Source organism: Cupressus sempervirens, chromosome 11 (assembly GCF_028749045.1).
Source record: "Cupressus sempervirens isolate cs-2001-9-10 chromosome 11, ASM2874904v1, whole genome shotgun sequence".
NCBI classification, from domain to species: Eukaryota; Viridiplantae; Streptophyta; class Pinopsida; order Cupressales; family Cupressaceae; genus Cupressus; species Cupressus sempervirens.
In genome coordinates this window covers 74,303,025-74,322,895 of record NC_143128.1, presented here as the reverse complement: position 1 = coordinate 74,322,895, position 19,871 = coordinate 74,303,025, and the positions used below count along the sequence as shown (strand labels likewise).

Here is a 19,871-nt window from a genome sequence, read left to right as displayed (position 1 = left end):
ACGGGTTGGTATGAGGGATTTCCTCTGTAAGCCTTGGTTTCCTTTCTTAAATTCAACTGTTGCCTCCAATCAAATCCTTCACTGCTAACAGACTTCAATGTAACAGACCTCAAAATTGGCCTTAGGCCACAGATTTCTGCCCTGGTGAAGTGACTGTAATATCACCTCCAATTTGCAATAATTTAGGTGATATTCCACACCCTCAAAATTGCTTACCAATGGGAGTTTTCGTTCCCAAAGATAATTTGAGAATTTGCAGACCAGTGACTACAAATTGCTCCAACTGGAATAGAAGTCGAATCCACAAAACCGCTTGTGCCAATGGGTGCCTCATGTCCTCTATTTATTCACTTTTTGAGAAGTCACTGGAAACTTCCAGAATTGTCTTTTATTATTAATTAACTTTATAAAATTAAATGAATAACTTTATAAAGTTAAAAGTACAATCTCAATTCGACATTAGAACAGGTAGGCCCCACTTACTGAATCCGAGAGCAAGAATGTAATCATCTGGAAATAGAATGACTCTCTCTCCAAAATCATTTGCCTACGAGAGTCAATAATAGGCAAATCTCCGATAGAAGTTGTCGCTAGAAAGGGGACACGACACTGATACCACTGAGGTGACCCTAACTAACAAAGACACTTAAAGAACCAATGCTCAGCCTGTCTTGTAATCTAAAACAGCCTTATGAATAGATAGTATACTATAAAGTTTATCAGACTGGGCATACAACTGTTAAATAATTAAGAGAATGATGTCGAAATCAATTCACCAAATGGACAATAGCAGTATCAACAGTTTCAGTAAAATTTATTTGAGTACAGATCTGCGGCAACTGAGAGTAAAAACAAGTCCCTACGAATTAAGTAACAGTGACTAAATTTCCTTGGTTTTTTTCTAACAATTAAAAACAACATTAGGAACCTGAGATGCCGCTGATGAATCCGGTCTGCCCTTTACTTCCGCATGGGCTTTTGTCAAGATGAACTCGTATTACCTGAACGGAATTGCCACGAATCAGGGTTATATTCTTGATCTTGTCCTGGCTACCGCTGTATCATATGCGATTTGTTAAATATATTTCGACTCCTTTCAAGAGGCCCCCGAAATTACCTCATTCGAAATTCACAATGTGTGTACTCGCTGAGAAATATGTTATTACTGATGTGCGTGGCCGTGACTGCGAAGATGTATAACCCGTGTGCAATGCCAGTAGAGATAACTTCAGAATTCGTGAGTCTTAACTCCTCTGCCGTCTACACCTTGAATATCCGCCACGGGTTGATCCTCAGTCAGAGTTGGAAAGGGTCCCTGCCAGCTCGACCAAACAAATCGCCCGACTTTTTGATGAAATCGTGTGACAGTCCATCCTAGACCTGGCCCGAATTTTCACATGCTAAATCTCTGAACCAGATAACTCGAATTTGCTTGCTTGTGAAAAAGTCGTTGCTTGGAGTCACCCTTCCAATGGCAAAAATTTAAACTGACTGTTTTGAGGTTTGAATCCAATTCGTGACTGATACTGAACGATTTCCCTCTTGATGTAAGAAACTCCAACTTGGCCTTAGGCCACAGATTTCTGCCCTGGTGAAGTGACTGTAATATCACCTCCAATTTGCAATAATTCAGGTGATATTCCACACCCTCAAAATTGCTTACCAATGGGAGTTTTCGTTCCCAAAGATAATTTGAGAATTTGCAGACCAATGACTACAAATTGCTCCAATTGGAATAGAAGTCGAATCCACAAAACCGCTTGTGCCAATGGGTGCCTCATGTCCTCTATTTATTCACTTTTTGAGAAGTCACTGAAAACTTCCAGAATTGTCTTTTATTATTAATTAACTTTATAAAATTAAATGAATAACTTTATAAAGTTAAAAGTACAATCTCAATTCGACATTAGAACAAGTAGGCCCCACTTATTGAATCCGAGAGCAAGAATGTAATCATCTGGAAATAGAATGACTCTCTCTCCAAAATCATTTGCCTACAAGAGTCAATAATAGGCAAATCTCCGATAGAAGTTATGTCGCTAGAAAGGGGACATGACAGGGGAGAGATTGCACCACAGTCTTTAACAGAACCACTCTCCTAGCAGAAGATAGCCACCTGTAAGTCCAGTGAGTAACCTTACTTTGGAATTTATCCAAAATCCCCTTCTAGAAGCCCTCCGCTGATCACCCAAGGACAAAGGGACCCCAAGGTACATCAAAGGAAGGGATCCGATTTGGAATCTAAGAATTCTAGCAATCTTGCTCTGTATAAGCCAAGGGGTATTAAAGAAATAAATAGAAGATTTATCATCATTAATCCTTTGACCTGAAGCTTTCAAATAGGTGTCCAAAGCTTTCTTGATATTCACTGCCTCACTGATTCTAGCCATGCCCATCAACCTGGTGTCATCCACAAACTGAAGATGAGAGTAGGAAGGACTATCATTATTCTAACTCCAACCTTGGATAAGACCCTGCCGCACCTGAGATCTCAGAAATCTGCCAAGACCCTCCGCCATGATGATGAACAAGTAGGGAGATAGAGGGTCTCCTTGCCGAAGACCTCGAGAAGCACCAAACAGATTTGAAGGTTCCCCATTAATAAGAACAGAGGAGGATGAAGTCACACAACTAAGAACCCAATCCACACACTCATCAAACCCAAAAGTCAAAAGAATTTTTTGTAAGAATTCCCAACTCACCCGATCATAGGCTTTAGACATGTCCAGTTTAATGAACATAGCTTTCTCTTTAGAAGTAGCCATAGAGTGGACCGCCTCCATTGCTATCACAACCCCATCCAGACTTTGTCTACCTTAAACAAAGCCACCCTGTTCAGCAGATATCAATGAACTGAGTAATGGCTTGAGTCTCTCAGCAATCAATTTGGTGATGATCTTATAGACAACGTTGCATAATGCTATAGGCCTGAATTGGTCCAACCAATTAGCCCCTTCTTTCTTGGGTATGACAGCCAAGAAGGTAGAATTCAAAGACTTCAGCATCTGTTTGTTCCTATGTGATTCTTGGACCATATTCAGGAGATCATACTTCACTATCTCCCAGAATACTTGAAAAAACTCAATCGAAAATCCATCTAGGCTAGGGGCCTTACCTTTCTTCATATTAAACACAACTTTCTCCAATTCAGGTAACAAGATAGGTCTTAAGAGGGCCTCATTCATCTTAGCAGAGACAAGGTGGGGAATACAATCCAGGATGGCCCGCTCCTCAGCCCCAGTAGAAAGGTCCTCCCTAGTGAATAGATTAGAAAAGTAATTGACAGCTTCCCTAGAAATTTCTTCACAAGAAAAGATCTGAGTGCCATCAGATGTGACAAGAGAGGAGAGAGAGTTTCCCTATCTCCAGGCCTTGACTGAGTTATGAAAGAAAGCAATGTTCCTATCCCCCTCCTGAAGCCAATCAATACGAGATTTCTGCTTCCAAAAAATCTCCTCCTGAAGCTCCCATTCTTCCAGTCCCATAAGAGCCGAGGACTCAACTTTACTTAGATCGGAGGTCAACCCCTGGTCACGAATCTGACGGGTAATATTATTCAGCTTGGTCTGAGCAGCAAGCTTCTGAGCATGTAAATTCCCAAAATGCTGTTTATTCCATCTCTTAAGCCTGTATTTCACATGTTGGAGCCTCTTACTGAAAGTAAACATAGCCATTCCATGGGCATGCTTTCCTTCATACCACCAATCCAACATATAGTCTGGAAGGGACAAGTCTCTTAACCACATCAATTGAAATTTGAAAGAGGGATTTTTGGAGGCACTGTAAGAGGTGGTGGAGAGTTTAATAGGCTAGTGGTCAGAGCCCCTCCAGTCAAGAATTTCAGAACTGGTGGCCCACTTGTTCAGCCAATAGAAGGAAACTAAAAATTTGTCAAGCCTTTCTGAGATAGCCTCGCCACCGCATCTCTAATTATTCCATGTAAAGACACCATTAGTTGGCTTCACATCGATGAGATTCAAGAAGCCAATCATATCCTTGAGCAAATTTGAAGACGTATCCAACCTAGCTAATCCACCTCGTTTTTCATCCAGACTAGTAACAACATTAAAATCTCCAGCCACAATCCATGGAAGAAGCAGGTCTAGGGACCAGATGAATCTAATATGAGACCATAAATGAGACTTACCTGAAAAATCAGTAGGAGCATAAATATTGGATAAAAGACACCTTTCTCCAGTCTCAAAACTAGAGGCAACCAAAGAAATGGAGGACCGGCTGAAAATCCACCATAAGGGGGAAACTTCCCTCGGGTTCCAAAAGTAGGCCACCCCCCTGAACTGTTCAAAGCACCCACCTCCTACCAAGAGCCCTGGGGCTAGATCCGCGGGGCATAGATAGTGAAACCATCCATTGTAAGCTTAGTTTCCTGAATAAAGACCACGTTCGGAGACTGAGACTCAATTAAATTGTGAACAACCTTTTGTCTGGGGATGGTGTTCAACCCCCTTACATTCCATGACAAAACACTCATTTATGGAGTTGAGAGAAATGAGAATCAATGGGTTTTATAGACCCAGACTCAACTAAATTTTCACCCATTATCTTCACCTTCTCTCGATTAGTCTTTCTACCACTTTTTGATGGTTTGTCTAAAGGCCCCTTTTTGAAGGGTTTCTATTGTATGCCTAAGACAGGAGGAGCCTTATTGCACTTGACAGAATCTGAGTGTAGTGTTCCGACCTAGGAGTGTGATAGTCGTACAATCCGCCTGGAGCAATTTCTCTGTTCGTAATCACAAAATTGGATCCGTATGGTTGGTAGAGGGAGTCTCAAGTGGCCGTATGGTGGGAGTTACATGCAGAAGAGGTACGGAAGGGTCCATATGGAGTTGTGAGGGCCGTACAGTGGACAATTGGAGTCCGTACAGTGAATATAGAAGAGTCACAAGGGCCGTACACTTGCAATTTGGAGGGGTGAGCTATATGGAGGTGAAGGGAAGTGAGGCGGCCGTACGGTGAAGACACCTGGAGGGCCGTACAATGTCTTTAGTGTGACCGTACGGGGTTGGGAAGGATGTACGATGACAGGACTGAGTTCGTACCGTGAAGTGGAGTGGGAAAAATTGCAGTGGTTGTACGGTGGAGACAGTGGGAACAACCATGGGGGTGGTTGGCTGTATAGTTAGGTATGTAGCCGTACGGTATTTGATGCAACTGTACGATGATAATTGGAAGTCAATGTGCCGGTACAGGAATGTGTGTGGAGGTAGGGCGATGCAAGAGATTCGACAATACCACTAAGAATGCAAAATATTCAATATTAAACACAAATAGTTTGCAGAAACTAGAAAATCAAGATACACATTTGTTACCAAATAGTATTCCCATATACAAATAATGCCTCGATTTGCTAGATCCAAGCCAAGCAGTACCAAGACGGAATAGGGTGAGGGATGAATCCCCACTGAAACTGCACGAGCCAAATAGGGAAGATCTTTCACTTCTGAAATGACAAATTACAAAGAACTCTAACAGGAATTCGCAACATAGAAAAATATAATCCAAAAAGCATGCCTACAGACTACCTACAAGCCGTGCTTAAATACCCGTTAGGAAACTTTCCGAGGGTGTGCAAAGAGAGCCGACAGCGACACACACTATGGAAACAAAATAAAAAATGGGTCCGAGATACATGAAGTCAATCGACCCGTTACAAAAGTTCGATTTATTATTTATTTTATAACGGGAACATTACGTTGAGGTCCCCTTAGGTGTAATGGGATCAGGAGTCACCAAGACTGAGCCCTTCGAACCCTATGACTCTCGGAGGTCTCCAATATCCTAAATAAGAGGCGGCAAATCAATATCCACTTGTCCAGCCTGTTGGTCCTCTGCAGATAGAATCGGGTCCTCCTTTTGCATATCTTCAACTAGAATTTCATGTTGACCTATAACCCCAGGAGAGAGTTCAATTGGATTACCTTCCTCTTGGACCATATCCCCAAGAACATCAAAATTGTTAAAGGTGTTATTAGTCCGTCTGTCCATCCACGTTCTCTTCTTACCCTTGCCTTTGTTACAAGACTTGACCTGAATAAATCCCTCACTATCAACAGGTCCATTAGATAAAGGGGCCTTCCCCACGTCCTCCTTAGGGGGACCGGGGGCAGCCAAGGAGGGGGACTTATTCTTGGGACATCTGTGATCTGAATGACCATATTCATGGCAAATTTTGCATATGAATGGAAGGGTCTTGTAGTCCAGCTGTTGGATCCAGGAAGATGATCCCATGCAAATCTCCATAGAATCTGGCAATGGATTATTTAAATCAACTTCAACACAAATGCGGGAAAAATAAATTACCTTATGATCTTGCGTCTAAGTAGCCAAACCCACAGGTTTTCCAAGTAGCAAAGAGATTGAGTGAAGAATGTCTTCCCTCTAGAATTCCAAAGGAAGCCTCGACAAGCGAACCCACACCGGAACTCACGTGGGGATCTCCTCAGCAAAGTTGAATCCCATGTGCTAAGGTTTGATGAAGAGCCCCACTTGGTTAAAGAAATAGGCCCCCCCTTCAAAAGTCTTATTCCTATCCGTCATGCTTGAAAAGATAACCATAAAATAGTTATTGGTTGCTAACAAAATCTCCAAATCTCCTTCCGGTTCCACACCCGATGAGCCCAGGATTCCAACATAGGCAAAGAAAGGCGAAGGCCCAAAAATTTACAAATAAGGTCATGATTACTCCAGTATTCGACATCCTCTGAGACTTGTTTTGGTTGAATAACCAAAATAGGCCGGTCCTCAGATCTCTGCAAGCAACTGTTAACTTTCTTTAATCATATCATCCCTTTTGGAGAGGAATCACCTTCCCCCGCTTGGGGTTTACCATTCAGAGTCTTATTATTGGCACGCAACAAAGAAGATGGCTCACCCATCTCCATATCTCCAACAAAAATCTGCGAAGAGGCTATCCCTTGGTCCCTCATTCACCAAAGAATCGGGACGCAGCAAGCATGAAAGGAAGACGGGGCAAAAGCCCCACACTCGCCGAATGCCGCAGGTCTCCTCCAAAAACACACACTGGGCATTGCACACTTCAAAAAAATGGCCCCCACGGGCTCAATGCCGGCTAGGCTAGTCCCAAACCAGTGACCACCTGCGGTTGAAGATCCCTAGCCCCTGAAACAGAAGGAATCTTGCTCAAACACTCGATTTCCAGTCACAGGTTGGCTAGGGCACATAGGCCCTAACGCAGACTTGAAATTTGTTTATCATCCGCTAGATCTAAAGAGACAAAATATTTATTAAGTAATAATAATATTTAGCATTTATTTAAAAATGAACTCCTAAATATATTATTATTAAATTAAATAAATATTATTACACCCAAAATTAGTCTTTAACTAAATCTTTAAATTTAATGCTTTTATTTAATTAGTTTCTCAATTAATTAAATATATGTAAATATTGAATTTCCTTCTTAAAATTTCCATTTAATTAAATCATTAATCATTCTTTTAATTTGATTTAATTATAACATAAAATAATCATAGACCCATAAGACTGAAATGAAAATCCATAATAAAGTACAAAAAACTAGAGCAAACTCAAGGGTTATAATCACGAATTTACGTCACTTGATGAATTTGAAAGATAAACAACTTAGGTACTTGGCCTACTTTCTAGGACAATTGGCTTAAGGATAGGATTCAGACTCAAGAGTTATCTCCGCTCTTTTATCATTGAGATATTGTGATAGGGTACGCTCATCCTGACAATTCAGAGAAGTCGATACCCGGTACCTGTAATTTGCATAAAATCCACACATGTACATACACATTCTAAACTGAACAGGCAATGTCAAGAAGTGGTGCATCGTGTAGATCCCGACTAGCAGGTGACTATGACTCCCTCCCTCAACCATATCAGAAACATCATACATAAAGTAAACACATAGATACACCATACACATGCAAGTATCAGGTAAGTATCTATAGAAAACACATACAAATAATATATCTAACTATCATTATGAAATAACTGGAATCACTGTATACAATCATCATCAAAGCATAATCATGCATAAAAAATGAAATAACTAGTTCCAAAGTATCTAATCATATAATCAACTGAGAATGAAATAATATCCAACAATTTGGAAAATAATGTCACTAATCATCAAGCATAAACATAAAGCTGGCCTAAAAGAGTTCAGCAATAATAACTGAAAAACAAACTAGGGGTAGGCACTACAAAAGGGGTCCACTATTGTGGCAACATTATTTGTACTCCATCTATATACAGTGAAGTGTTGTCTAGCTGATCTGTAGAAATTGTATTGTCCTTTGTGTCCATGACACTAATGTTTTGGTGTGGTTCTTCTTCTGCTGCTGTTGCTGGTTGCAAAATACTAGGCTCACTTAGTACTTGATAAACCGCTTTCTCTATTTCTTCCCTTACTACTTCATACATTCCACCCATTAGTCTGATTGCTCTCATTTTGTCTCTCAAAAGTGGATTCAACTTTTGCTTAATTCTTTCTAGCCGCTCATCATTCTTGATAACACAACATTTATGGATAGAAAGTTCTCTTAATTTGTTATCTTCTTCTACTGCCCTAAGCCTTGACCTATTCAATCTCTCATAAATTTCTTCAGGCAATGTTCCATGTAGGTCGATAAGGGATGTTCTGAATTTGATCATATACTTAAGAACTGGTATATCTAAGTGTTACATCCCAATTTTTGGCCTAATTTGAAATATAGTTGTTGAGGTTCACATGAAGTTAGTTGGCAATTTGATTTGTTATAATTTGGCGAAATGGTAAGATATTTAGTCGTTATGATTTCAAGTGAAGATAACATGCTAGTGGATTGTTAATCATGAATTCATGGAATTGAGATGAAGGTTAACCGTTATGATTATTTATGATTAAATAAGTTATAATTTAATTATGGAGAAATTCCTTAAAGGAAGCATGTCGAAGGGGTGGAAGCATTGTCAGAAAAGAATTAGGCAGGTGCATCACGGTCACTAGGCAGATGGATAGAGGACTTAGCGACTTGGAACAGGATACATCTGTGGACCGCATGAGTTATTTAAATAAATTAATAAAATAGTTGGGTTAAAATATAAAACTTATCTCAAAGGATTTTAATTATCTTTCATCATATTATTAAATTCGTGCATTTAAATATAAAAATGATTTGGCATCATTATAATGTAATAATTTAAATAAGTGATTATAATAATGTTCAAAATATAATAATATTTGAATTATAATATTCGAACTATAATTTCTTACTTTTAACCGATTAACACTTGGCATGGAAATCGATTTGATTTTTGACAATTTGAATTGTATAATTTTTCAACTTTATTTTCTTTTAAAAGTTCGATTTGATTGGCATTTGAATGGCTTCTTGTAACTGATGGTAGCCGAAGAGCCAAGCTGCTTCTTTTATTGCAAAGTCTCATGATCGTATCGGACAATCCATTTTCTTCCTTCTTTATCATCTGTGGCTCACCATTCTCTACGTTTTATTCAGAGTAGAGAAACTAGAAATAATTTCGACCTCATTCATTGTTCCTCCATTTTTCCCCATATCACTATCACGTCTCTATAATCCAAGGGTTCTTAGCAAGGAGCAGAGTCTATTCTTCCTATCGTGGGGTTTAGAAGCAGACAAAGGAGTCACGGAAGATAACCCATGACCATGTTTCATTTCTTTATTTTCCTCTCATATTGCTATGTCTGACGTGAGTCGGGTTTATCATAAGAATCGAGCTCAGATACAGTTAGCCATGATAGTATAACTTTCCATAATGCTGTGAGAGTCGAGTATCTTGTTGTGTAAAATCCAAATACTAAAACCAATATAATCACTGATTGATTTGTGGTGGATAGTAATAGAATTCTAGTTTTTGGAACCTGCAATTATATCATAGATGTTTCTTCATTCACAAGTGTGTATCAATCATGTATATAAGAGATGGGAATGCAATGATAATTGTGAGCAATTAAATTCAGCTCAGAATGTAATCCATTCATTCATACCATACAAGTATAGAAACAATATCATGAAATCCAAATACCAAGGAATTCACCAGGCAATTTAGGTGAAGAGGTGTTAAGCAATATGGTGGATATAAACTCGTGAGCACCTGGGAATCACCGACACGGTAGCCTGAAATGGTGAGGAGGTGTAGAGAGTCTGCACAAACAATTCATGTGATTCTTGCTAAGTCCAATCTGATGCTTGTTTAATCTTTCTTTACTCTCTTTTCTCATTGTTATATCAAAAGTTAGTGCTCTGCTTTGTATGTTTGCCTTTAATGATAGTTCATGATAGTACAATGCTAATTTTATTGTCCCATGTCTTTTACATATGAGTGCATCAGTTTTTGTTAATGTCATGCTATGTAGGGTTGTCTAGACGATTTCCAACAAAAGGTAAAGTATTGTAATTCTTGATTTGTTTTTCACTGAGTATAATATCTATTTTCAGTCAGTACATAATGATAGGTCAGAGAATGAATCAAATATGTTCTAACTCTTTTCTTTTTTGATTGGATATCCATCCTTAGCTGGCTAGGAATAATAGTTGAGAACTATATATATACTAGTTGTTGGTTTCTTGAAGTGCATAAGAGATCAATCTTCGAGTATACTTGAATACATCATTTATGAATTCAAATAGTAGTGTTCAAAAACCTGATTGTTTAAGTGAAGCAACATCAATGCACATGCTATCACAATTTTTCGAACAAATCCAGAATACTTTTAACACCGAGGAATTCAATGACAGTGAAGCCATGAAATGGTGAAGAGGTGGAGTTAATCTACAAGAACACGGAAGATAAATTAGTTATGATAAAATTAATTAATTAAACATTTAATTTTGAAATCTTTAAAGAACATAATTATGTAATCACAGAGAGTGAAATGTTGGATTTATGTAATCTTCTTGAATAATTGACAGAGGCGTCTGCTTTGAGGATTCCAAATACTTGAGACTCACCTGGTTGTGTAGCCAAGGGGATGGGTGATGAGGTGAGAGAAAGGAATCATCATTAATATGAATCAGTATCAGATATGACATAACAGCGTTTATCATTTTTAATATGAATTAATTAATAGCTCATGCATATTCTTGTTATTGTGATCTCCTGTTGCCAAGTCGTATAGTGTGTTACATAACAGAATGCCCAGTGGATGGCAAGATGATCTTTGCCAATTTCGGGTAGGGAGGGCCTTTCTCATTAGAGATCGTGTGGGGATAAGTTGTGGTTCGAGGTTGGGTGGTTAAGCCCCTGACAATGTTTCACCTTTCCATAAGTTACCAGACGTGCATCAGACTAAGATAAGTCATATGCTCAATTGGTTGTCAGAAACAGGTACGATCACTTTTATGATTAATATGCAAGAAGGTAAGAATAATTGAGTTATTTCATCATTACACCTAGATGCAAGAGATAGATATATGGATTGTTTTTCATTTATATGAATATCGAATATAAGTATATTTTCCAATTTTGAGTTACTGTCACAGTTAAGTAATTGGAAGGAAAGAAAACTGAAGCCTAATTGATTGAGTGATGACTGGAACCCTAAGTGATACATTGGTATCGGGAGCCCTAATTGAATTCGTGATATTAGAAGCCCTAATTGAATCTGTGGTATCGAAAGCTCTAAAAGATTTCAATGGTAATCAATGCCCTAATGATTTCAGTGGTAAGTGATGCCCTAATTTCATATAGTGGTATTTCATGATAATCGTCCTTTGATTGTAATTTAACAATTTTGGATGGAAGTTGTTTCGTGATATTGTTATAGAGGTATTTGTGGACCAACTCGGGTGGTTGTAGAAGCATTCCTAGTTTTGATTTCGATCTCAGTTTCCATGGTATGTGAACTTCAATTTCTATAGTAATTTCATTTTATGGTGTTTCAAGTTTTGTTCAACTGATTTTAACTGTCAATCCCTTTCATATGAATGAAACTGATTTAACTGTTTCCCATGAAGATGAAGTGATAACAGTATTTCTTTGAGTATGTTATTTGTTAATTACGACCTGGGAAAACAGGATGTTACACTAAGTTCTTCTTTTGATTAGGATCATAGTTGTCATAAAATTTCTTCAACTTCTCTAGATTACCATCATTCATAATCATTTCATTCATCTTACCAATTTCTGGCCTCCATTTTCTCTTCTTGCTGCCACTGCTTTGCTCTGGCTAATCTTCCTTTGGTTTGTTTTGAGGCAATGAAATTTGCCTTCTCATCTTTTTGACTTGTGCTTCCTCCTGATCCTTCCTCTTTCCTTGGTAGGTAACCACTATCTTGTGTTTCTTCTTGGATACAGGTTCTGCTGCCATCTCTTTAACACTCTTTGATCTTTTAGGCATTTCTTCTTCTCTCTCTTGCTTGATTTCTGCTTATAAAACAGTTGTCTGAACAGTTGGTGGGGTAGTTCTTGTGACTCTCCTTGTAGGTGCTGCAGGTGAATATTGGACATGAGAAATCTTCACATCATTCTCTAATTGTGTCTGACTTGCTGCCAAGGGTGCAGTATGTGTAGGTGCAATACGGGTGCTAGGTGAATCATCAATAGCCAATGGTTTAACCATCATGATGTCTTCCTGTCCACTGGCCTTCATATCAACAGTTGTCTTTTTTTATAGTTTTTCTTTCTTGCTTGCTCATCTTAGAATCCTTCAATATTTGGTTCATTACATTATCAACCTTTCTCTTTGCTGTTTTACTTATCAACTGCTGCTGAACATCACTTGTTTTCTCCTCTATATATGTTCCTCATATATCACTTTTTTCATCCAAATCAGATTCAAGAATCTCTTTTACACATCCATCTATCACTTCTTTAGTAACCTCATAACCAAGTGGCTCAACATACACAACTCTAGGTTCAACTGCCTCAATGCATGTTTTGTTAGTCTCAACCATAAAACAAATGTCATCTTTGTACTCTTCTACCACAGATTTAGGAATTCTCTTTCTTTTCTTCATCTTTGTTTGGAATGATTTAATCATTAAAATAATTCTGTCATTCATCTTCTCACTAGGAATTTTTTCTGAAACAATGTGTTATCAATTCCATGGTGCATTTTTTTGAATTCCATTTTGAAGTAGGCATCTCTGGAAATCTCTTTATTAAATGAAAGAAAAGATATATGATCAAATACTCAAATCTAGAATTTCTATAGTTGTCCTTAATTCTTACAATGTTATGAAGTAGTTGTTGCTTTAGAATCTCACATAAGTCAACTTTCACTCTGTCAACACATATTTGTATGCAAAATGGGTGAATCCAGCTGATACCTCATCTTCCCTTGAATTGTAATTCATCTTGTAACCCATAATTTTGCTTATGAATCTAACATCAGTTTGTTTTACCTTGCTCAACATCATACCTCTCCCATTCCAACTTATTTTAGTGTTCTGCTGAACCATCTTTGTCACCTTCTCACTGATAGGAATTATACCCTTATTACACAATCCTGTCACTTCATGAATTAGGTCACTTGTAATTTTCACTAGTATGTCTCCTACCCAAAACATATTGTCATGAATCTTGGTCAAGATTATCCTAGACCATTCCTCATTTCCAAAGTCTTCATAAAGATGTATTGCAAAATGTTTTGATGCCTTGGGTCTTCAAAACCTCCCTTAATTTTTTTGTCACTATTGTAGATATTGTCAAACTCCCTTAATATGTCCATATTGTAATGTTCCCATTTTTAGTAGGTTCCTGCAGTTGACTAGATCAGTTCACCATCACGACCCTCATGAGCCGACAGTGAGAATTTGAGGGTCTCAGTTGTGTGGTTATAGGTTTCCAGCAGCCTATGGTGTGTTTTGGCTCCGTTTGAGGGACTTACTATTTATAGTAAGTCAATTTGTTAGTTTTGATGAGCTTAGTTGAGTTAGAGGAGTTGGGTGATGCTCTTAGTTTTTATTTAGGTCTTCTGGTTTGGGCTCCAAGAATCTTGGAGGGAGCATCGATTTATAATAAGTCACCCTGTTAGGTTCATTCATTGTCTTTCATCATCGGGATCACTTTGGTGTTGTTCCGATTTCGATTCTGATGCTTCTTCAGTTGTTTTTGCAAGACGGGTGAATTATTATTATTATTCATCTAAATATGCTGAGGTTGCTATTTTCGTTGGTGTTGTTGTTGGTCACCTTAGTATCATAGCTCGTTGGAACCGGGACGAAAAGTTTTAAATTGTGGGAACAAGAAACATGTAGTTGACCAAATCAGTTCACCATCGCGACCCTCATGAACCGATAGTGGGAATTTGAGGGTCTCAGTTGTGTAGTTATAGGCTTTCTAGCAGCCTATGGTGTGTTTTGGCTCTGTTTGAGAGACTTACTATTTATAGTAAGTCAATCTGTTGGTTCTGATGAGCTCAATTGAGTTAGAGGAGTTGGGTGATGCTCTCAGTTTTTATTTCGGACTTTCGGTTTGGGCTCCAAGAATCTTGGAGGGAGCATCGATTTATAAGAAGTCACCTTGTCAGATTCATTCATTGTCTTTCATCATCAGGATCACTTTGGTGTTGTCAAATTTCAATTCTGATGCTTCTTCAGTTGTTTTCGCAAGACGAGTGAGTTATTATTATCATAGTTCCAAAAATCACTATGAAATCGCCGAAATCGCGATAAGATTCATGGCTCCCGATTTTTTTGGAATCGGAAATCGCTGGTGGCAATTTTTTCCTGTGAATCGCCTGAATCGCCAAAATCGGCGATTCATGGCAAAAATCGCCAAAATCGCCATCGTGAATCTCCAGAAATCGGCCGCGGCAGCAAGGATAGAAAGTTCAATTTAAAAAAAAAAAACACATGTTTTATTTGCTTTCTAAGTTGACTTTCCTCTTTGTTATAACCCTAAAGAGCCTTCTATTTGCTTAGTATGAGTAGAAGAGAGGAAGAGTGAGAGAGAAGAAGAGAAAAGAGAATCCATAGGTTTCCAACCGGCAAGAAGGAAGAGCACCAAAGAGATCAGAAGTCCATCTGGGGAGGCCATAAATTGCATTGGGAGCATTAAGGAGCCAATAACAACACTCCTCAACTCATTTGCAAGAGGTAAGTGTTGGTTTTTTTTTTGCATGTTAGTGTAGTATGCATTTTTTGTTAAATTTTTTTAGTGTTCATTTGCAAATCTTGAATGTTTTTTATTTTTACTAAATTGCAAACTAGGGTTTGTTGTTTTGTAGTTTTTGTTTATTAGTTGCAAACTTTGATTTTTTACATGAATTTTTTTATTGCAGCAGCCCTTTGCTTTCATTTTCCAATTTCCACAATGGGTAAAAAAGATGAATGCTGGAAATATAATGAAGAGTTTCCTGGGAGAACCAAATATCAAACAAAATGTATATTTTGCAAAGAAAAAATAAATTCGAGAGGTATCTATAGATTGAAATACCACATTGCTGGCATACCTGGCCATGATGTCACAGTTTGCACTCATCAAACCGCTGAGGCAAAACGTACTTGTTTAGTGGCATTAGAAAAAATTGAACAAGACAAGTTGACTAAGAAAATGCAACTTGAAAGGTTAAGAGGTATTGGCTCCCGTGCTCCCACATCTGCAACTGCATCTACATCTGCAAGTGCATTTGCATCAGCTTCCGCATCCGTAGGTTGTGTTGGAGAGGGTTCTTCTAGGCCTCCTTTTCATCCTAGTGCTAGTGCTCATGTGAGTGTTAGTGGTAGTCGGTCTCATACTGAGACAGAGTCCAACACCAACCTATTGCGGCCTAGAGTGCGGAAAAACAGAATGGATAATTACTTTGTGCCCCGCACTACTCCTGGCTCCCAACCCACGCTTGAGGGCATGGGTTTGAACAAGGAGATTCATGATGCTGTCAGAAAAGAGATTTGCAAATTCTGGTACTTTTGCAACATTCCATTTATTGCAGCCAGGTAATTGATTCTTTTTTCTTTGTTATCTTCAAAGTTAAAGTTAAAAGTAAAAGTAAAACTTTAATTATATCTACTTGTTTTATGATTTTAGTTTTTGACATCTAAATTTCTAATCAATATCATTATCTATTTGTGACAGGACTCCTTATTGGCAGAACATGATAGATGCAGTTACCATTTGTGGTCCGGGGTTTAAAGCCCCAACTGAGGCTGAGTTGAGTGGATACCTCCTGGAGAAAATGGTTGAAGATATGAGGCATGAGCTTGAGGACAACCGAAAGGAGTGGATCGAAAAAGGTTGCACCATCATGACTGATGGTTGGACAGATAGGAGGGGAAGAACACTCCTCAATTTTCTTGTATCCTGTGGAGGTGATTGATCATTCTACTTTCCTACATACATAATTTTGAATCGTGATTGACTATTTCAAATTTTGATTTGTTGATTCCTAATAGTAATTATAATTCGCTATTTTGTTACTTGTAGGATATACCATGTTCCTCAAATCCATTGATGCTTCTGCTCATGTAAAAAACGCCACATACTTATGTGAGGTTATTGAGGAAGTTATAGCAGAGGTGGGGGAACAACATGTGGTGCAAGTGGTGACGGATAATGCAGCAAGTTATGTTGCTGCAGGTAAACTTTTAACTTTTTAAGTTTTGAAAATAAATTTATTTGAATTTTGAACTTTTTCTAATTCTAACTTAGAATTTCTAAGTTTCCTAAGTTCTAACATGTTTGAAATTTGAATTTCTAATTATCTTAAAATTGTTGTAGGCAAACTTTTGATGGAGAGGCACCCCACCATATTTTGGTTCCCTTGTGCAGCACACTGCCTTGACCTTATGTTGGAGGAAATTGGCAAACTTGAGTGGGTCAAGTCATGTGTGGAAAGGGCAAAAAACATATGCAAGTTTATTTATAATCATTCATTTGTCCTTAGCACAATGAGGAAGTACACAGGAGACAAAGAGTTAGCTCGTCCAGGGATCACGAGGTTTGCCTCAAATTTCATCACCTTGCAGTCCTTGTTGACATCAAGGGATGATTTGAGGAGCATGTTTGTTGGGCGGGAGTGGATTTCATCTTCCTATGCTACGACCACTGCAGGGATAGATGTGGTGGATTGCATATTTGATGATGATGGTTTTTGGAAACCTGCTAGAGAAATCCTTAAGGTAATTTTATTGCAATTTAACATTTAATATTTTACAATTTACTATGCTAATTGTTTAATGATTTAGTTTTACCTTAAGTTATATTATTGAATTATTCTATGTTTAAGTTTTGACTCAAATTTTTGTTTTACTTTATATGTAGGCCACTGAGCCCCTTGTATCTCTCCTACGAACTGCTGATGGGGAGAAGCCCTCTATGGGCTACATATATGAGGGCATGGATAGGGCCAAGGAGGCCATTAGAGCTCAGTATGCAGGAGTGTAGGAGAAGTATGCCCCTATTTGGGACATCATTGATAGGAGATGGCAGAATCAGCTCCACAGACCCATCCATGCAGCAACTTACTTTTTGAATTCGGCATTTCGTTTCCGTCCTGACTTCAAGGCGGATGAGGAGGTTCTCATCGGATTATATACAGTGATCCAGAGGTTGAGTACTGATGAGGATAACAGTGCTGCAATTATTGAGCTTGATAAGTTCAATAATAAAGAAGGGCCACTTTTCTCTAGCAGGGTAGCCATAGATGCTCGGGAAACAATACAGCTAGGTAAAAATTAAATAATATATTCAATGTTCATGAATCTAGATTCTAAACTTAAAGTTGATTATGTAATTTTAGAGTTAACTTGTAATTTGTAATTTGTAAATGAGACTAATTATTTTTATTTTCCCTTATTTCAGATAGATGGTGGCAAATGTTTGGGGCCACAACCCCAAAACTTCAAAAAATTGCCATTCGTATTCTGAGTCAGCCAAGCAGCGATTCTGGATGTGAGCGCAGTTGGTCCATGTTCGAGCATATCCACTCGAAGAGGAGAAACAGGTTGACAGTGCAGAGGTTGAATGATCTTGTCTTCGTTCATTACAACCTCCGCCTTAGGATCAGACAGATTTTGGGCAATGACTCCTCTCCGATCATTCTGGAGGAGATTGATCCAGAATCAGAGTGGCTCACAGAGGTTGTAGATCCAGTCTTCACTGAGGAAGACCGTGCGTGGATTGACTAGGTGGATATAGAGGCTGAGGCAGCTAGAGCACGTTCTTCAGGCATTGGTAGACGCACACGTGCACGCTTAGACACAGGCCCTAGCGACGTTCGTGAGCCCATTTTATATGCGGGAGATATGGCTCGACAGTCCTCTAGGACGTACATTAGACGCCTTGCTACTAGGCAGACTGGATACTCAGAGGCTGAGGCTGAGGCTGAGGCTGTAGCCGAGCTTGAGGATGATGTTGAGGATGATGATGACTATGAGCCTGAGGCTTGAGTTGGAGCCTTGCTTTTATATTTTGTTTACAGATATTGATATTGAATCATTGATAGACATATGTTTCAAACTTTCATGGATCTTCATCTTAGATTCTTACATACATTTATGATTTGATGTCTTATGGATCATCTTACATACATTCTATGATTTAAATCATTATGATCATTTGATTTCTATTTACTTCAGCTAGCTTACAATTTACATTTTAGATAACATAGTTACGTATGTGATGGATTTTATGTTGCATGTTTATGTATGTTAAGTTTTAACTTCTATTTGATGATGTTATAGTGTGCTTAAGTTATATTCAATAAAGGGTGCATGAAATAAGTTTTAAATTGTTAAAATCTTTAAATTTAAAGGATTTTTTCAAATTTGCCGATTCATCACCGATTCATTGCTGATTCACGATTCGATTCGGCCTTGCCGATTCCGATCCGATTCCGATTCACGTTTCTTTGATTATTATTATTCATCTAAATATGCTAAGGTTGCTATTTTCGTTGGTGTTGTTAGTTGGTCACCTCAGTATCATAGCTTGTTGGAACCGAGACGAAAAGTTTTCAATTGCGGGAACAAGAAACAATGGCCTTGCATGTCAAAATATTAAGTTATGGTGGAAAAGGTCATTTTTGGAGCCAAAAGCAATTAATAAATTATATTAATGACACTTACATTATATTTTAATGTTGCGTAGAGAAAGCTTCTTAAGTGGAGTTCTTTTAGGAAACTGGTGCCATTTGATTATTATAAATATAAGGACATTTGATGAGAAAAACATTTGATTATTTGCTTATCTCTTTGCTACTTGTTTTTGTGACAATTCTAAGTATGAGGTTTTGTGCCCTTGTTGAAGTATAAGGGTTAGATTATGAGTTTATCTTGCAATTTGCTGCTAAAGTAAAGCAAATTGTAATTGCTTCTCTACTGTATCTACTGTTATTGAGAAGTTGATTGAATAAGTGCTGAAGAATGGATTCTGGAGAATGAATTGAAGGCAGAATAATTAATTTTATGCTTCTACTTCTCGGCTGGGAGTTCAATCTGAGTGTTACAGTGCTGCCGTTTCACTATAGGGCAGTAGTTTATCAATTGCAAGGTCATGTTCACCTAAAGAGGGTTTGTGTGACATTTTTGAGGGGTCGTGTTACAATTTAAAGAGCTACGTTCAACTTATATGGCCTGCGATATATATTATTGGAGCTGCTGTAGATTCACATTGGATTGCAAATTAAAGTCAAAGTCAATCTATATTTCTAGGTTCTTGGCATTTTAAATATTATTGTTGCTACTATTTGTTTGAAACATTGTTGGTAATGAATTAAAGTTGTAGCAAATTGTTTGTCTTTAATAATTATATAATTGCATAGTTCGTAGGGCAGAATTATGAATTAATGTTGGCATTCATACAAACTTCTTAGTATTAAATTAATCTGAAATTGTAAGTGCCTAATTGCAATCTCTAGTGTAATTTCAAAAATCAGATTATCAAATTTGCAACAAT

At 38.1% G+C, this 19,871-nt stretch overlaps 2 protein-coding genes across 2 annotated transcripts in view; both read left to right on the top strand.

Moving 5' to 3' along the window:
* LOC149528301 (mediator of RNA polymerase II transcription subunit 9-like) overlaps positions 1–19,871 on the top strand; it is a 206,242-nt gene that overhangs the window by 25,114 nt on the left and 161,257 nt on the right. The gene's annotated exons all lie outside the window — the stretch shown is intronic.
* Positions 11,562–18,552, top strand: LOC149528302 (uncharacterized). Its single transcript, XM_089811119.1, has 6 exons — positions 11,562–11,697; positions 15,616–15,913; positions 16,053–16,285; positions 16,401–17,095; positions 17,238–17,643; positions 17,778–18,552. The coding sequence occupies exons 1-4, from the start codon at positions 11,562–11,564 to the stop codon at positions 16,571–16,573; spliced, it is 840 nt and encodes a 279-aa protein (XP_089667245.1). The 3' UTR covers positions 16,574–17,095; positions 17,238–17,643; positions 17,778–18,552.

Coding starts and splice junctions, on each gene's coding strand:
- LOC149528302 (XM_089811119.1), top strand. CDS start 11,562: ATGACTGGAACCCTAAGTGATACATTGGTATCGGGAGCCCTAATTGAA. Junction 11,698..15,615: donor ATGCCCTAATGATTTCAGTG/GTAAGTGATGCC, acceptor CATTTGCATCAG/CTTCCGCATCCGTAGGTTGT. Junction 16,286..16,400: donor TTTTCTTGTATCCTGTGGAG/GTGATTGATCAT, acceptor TGTTACTTGTAG/GATATACCATGTTCCTCAAA.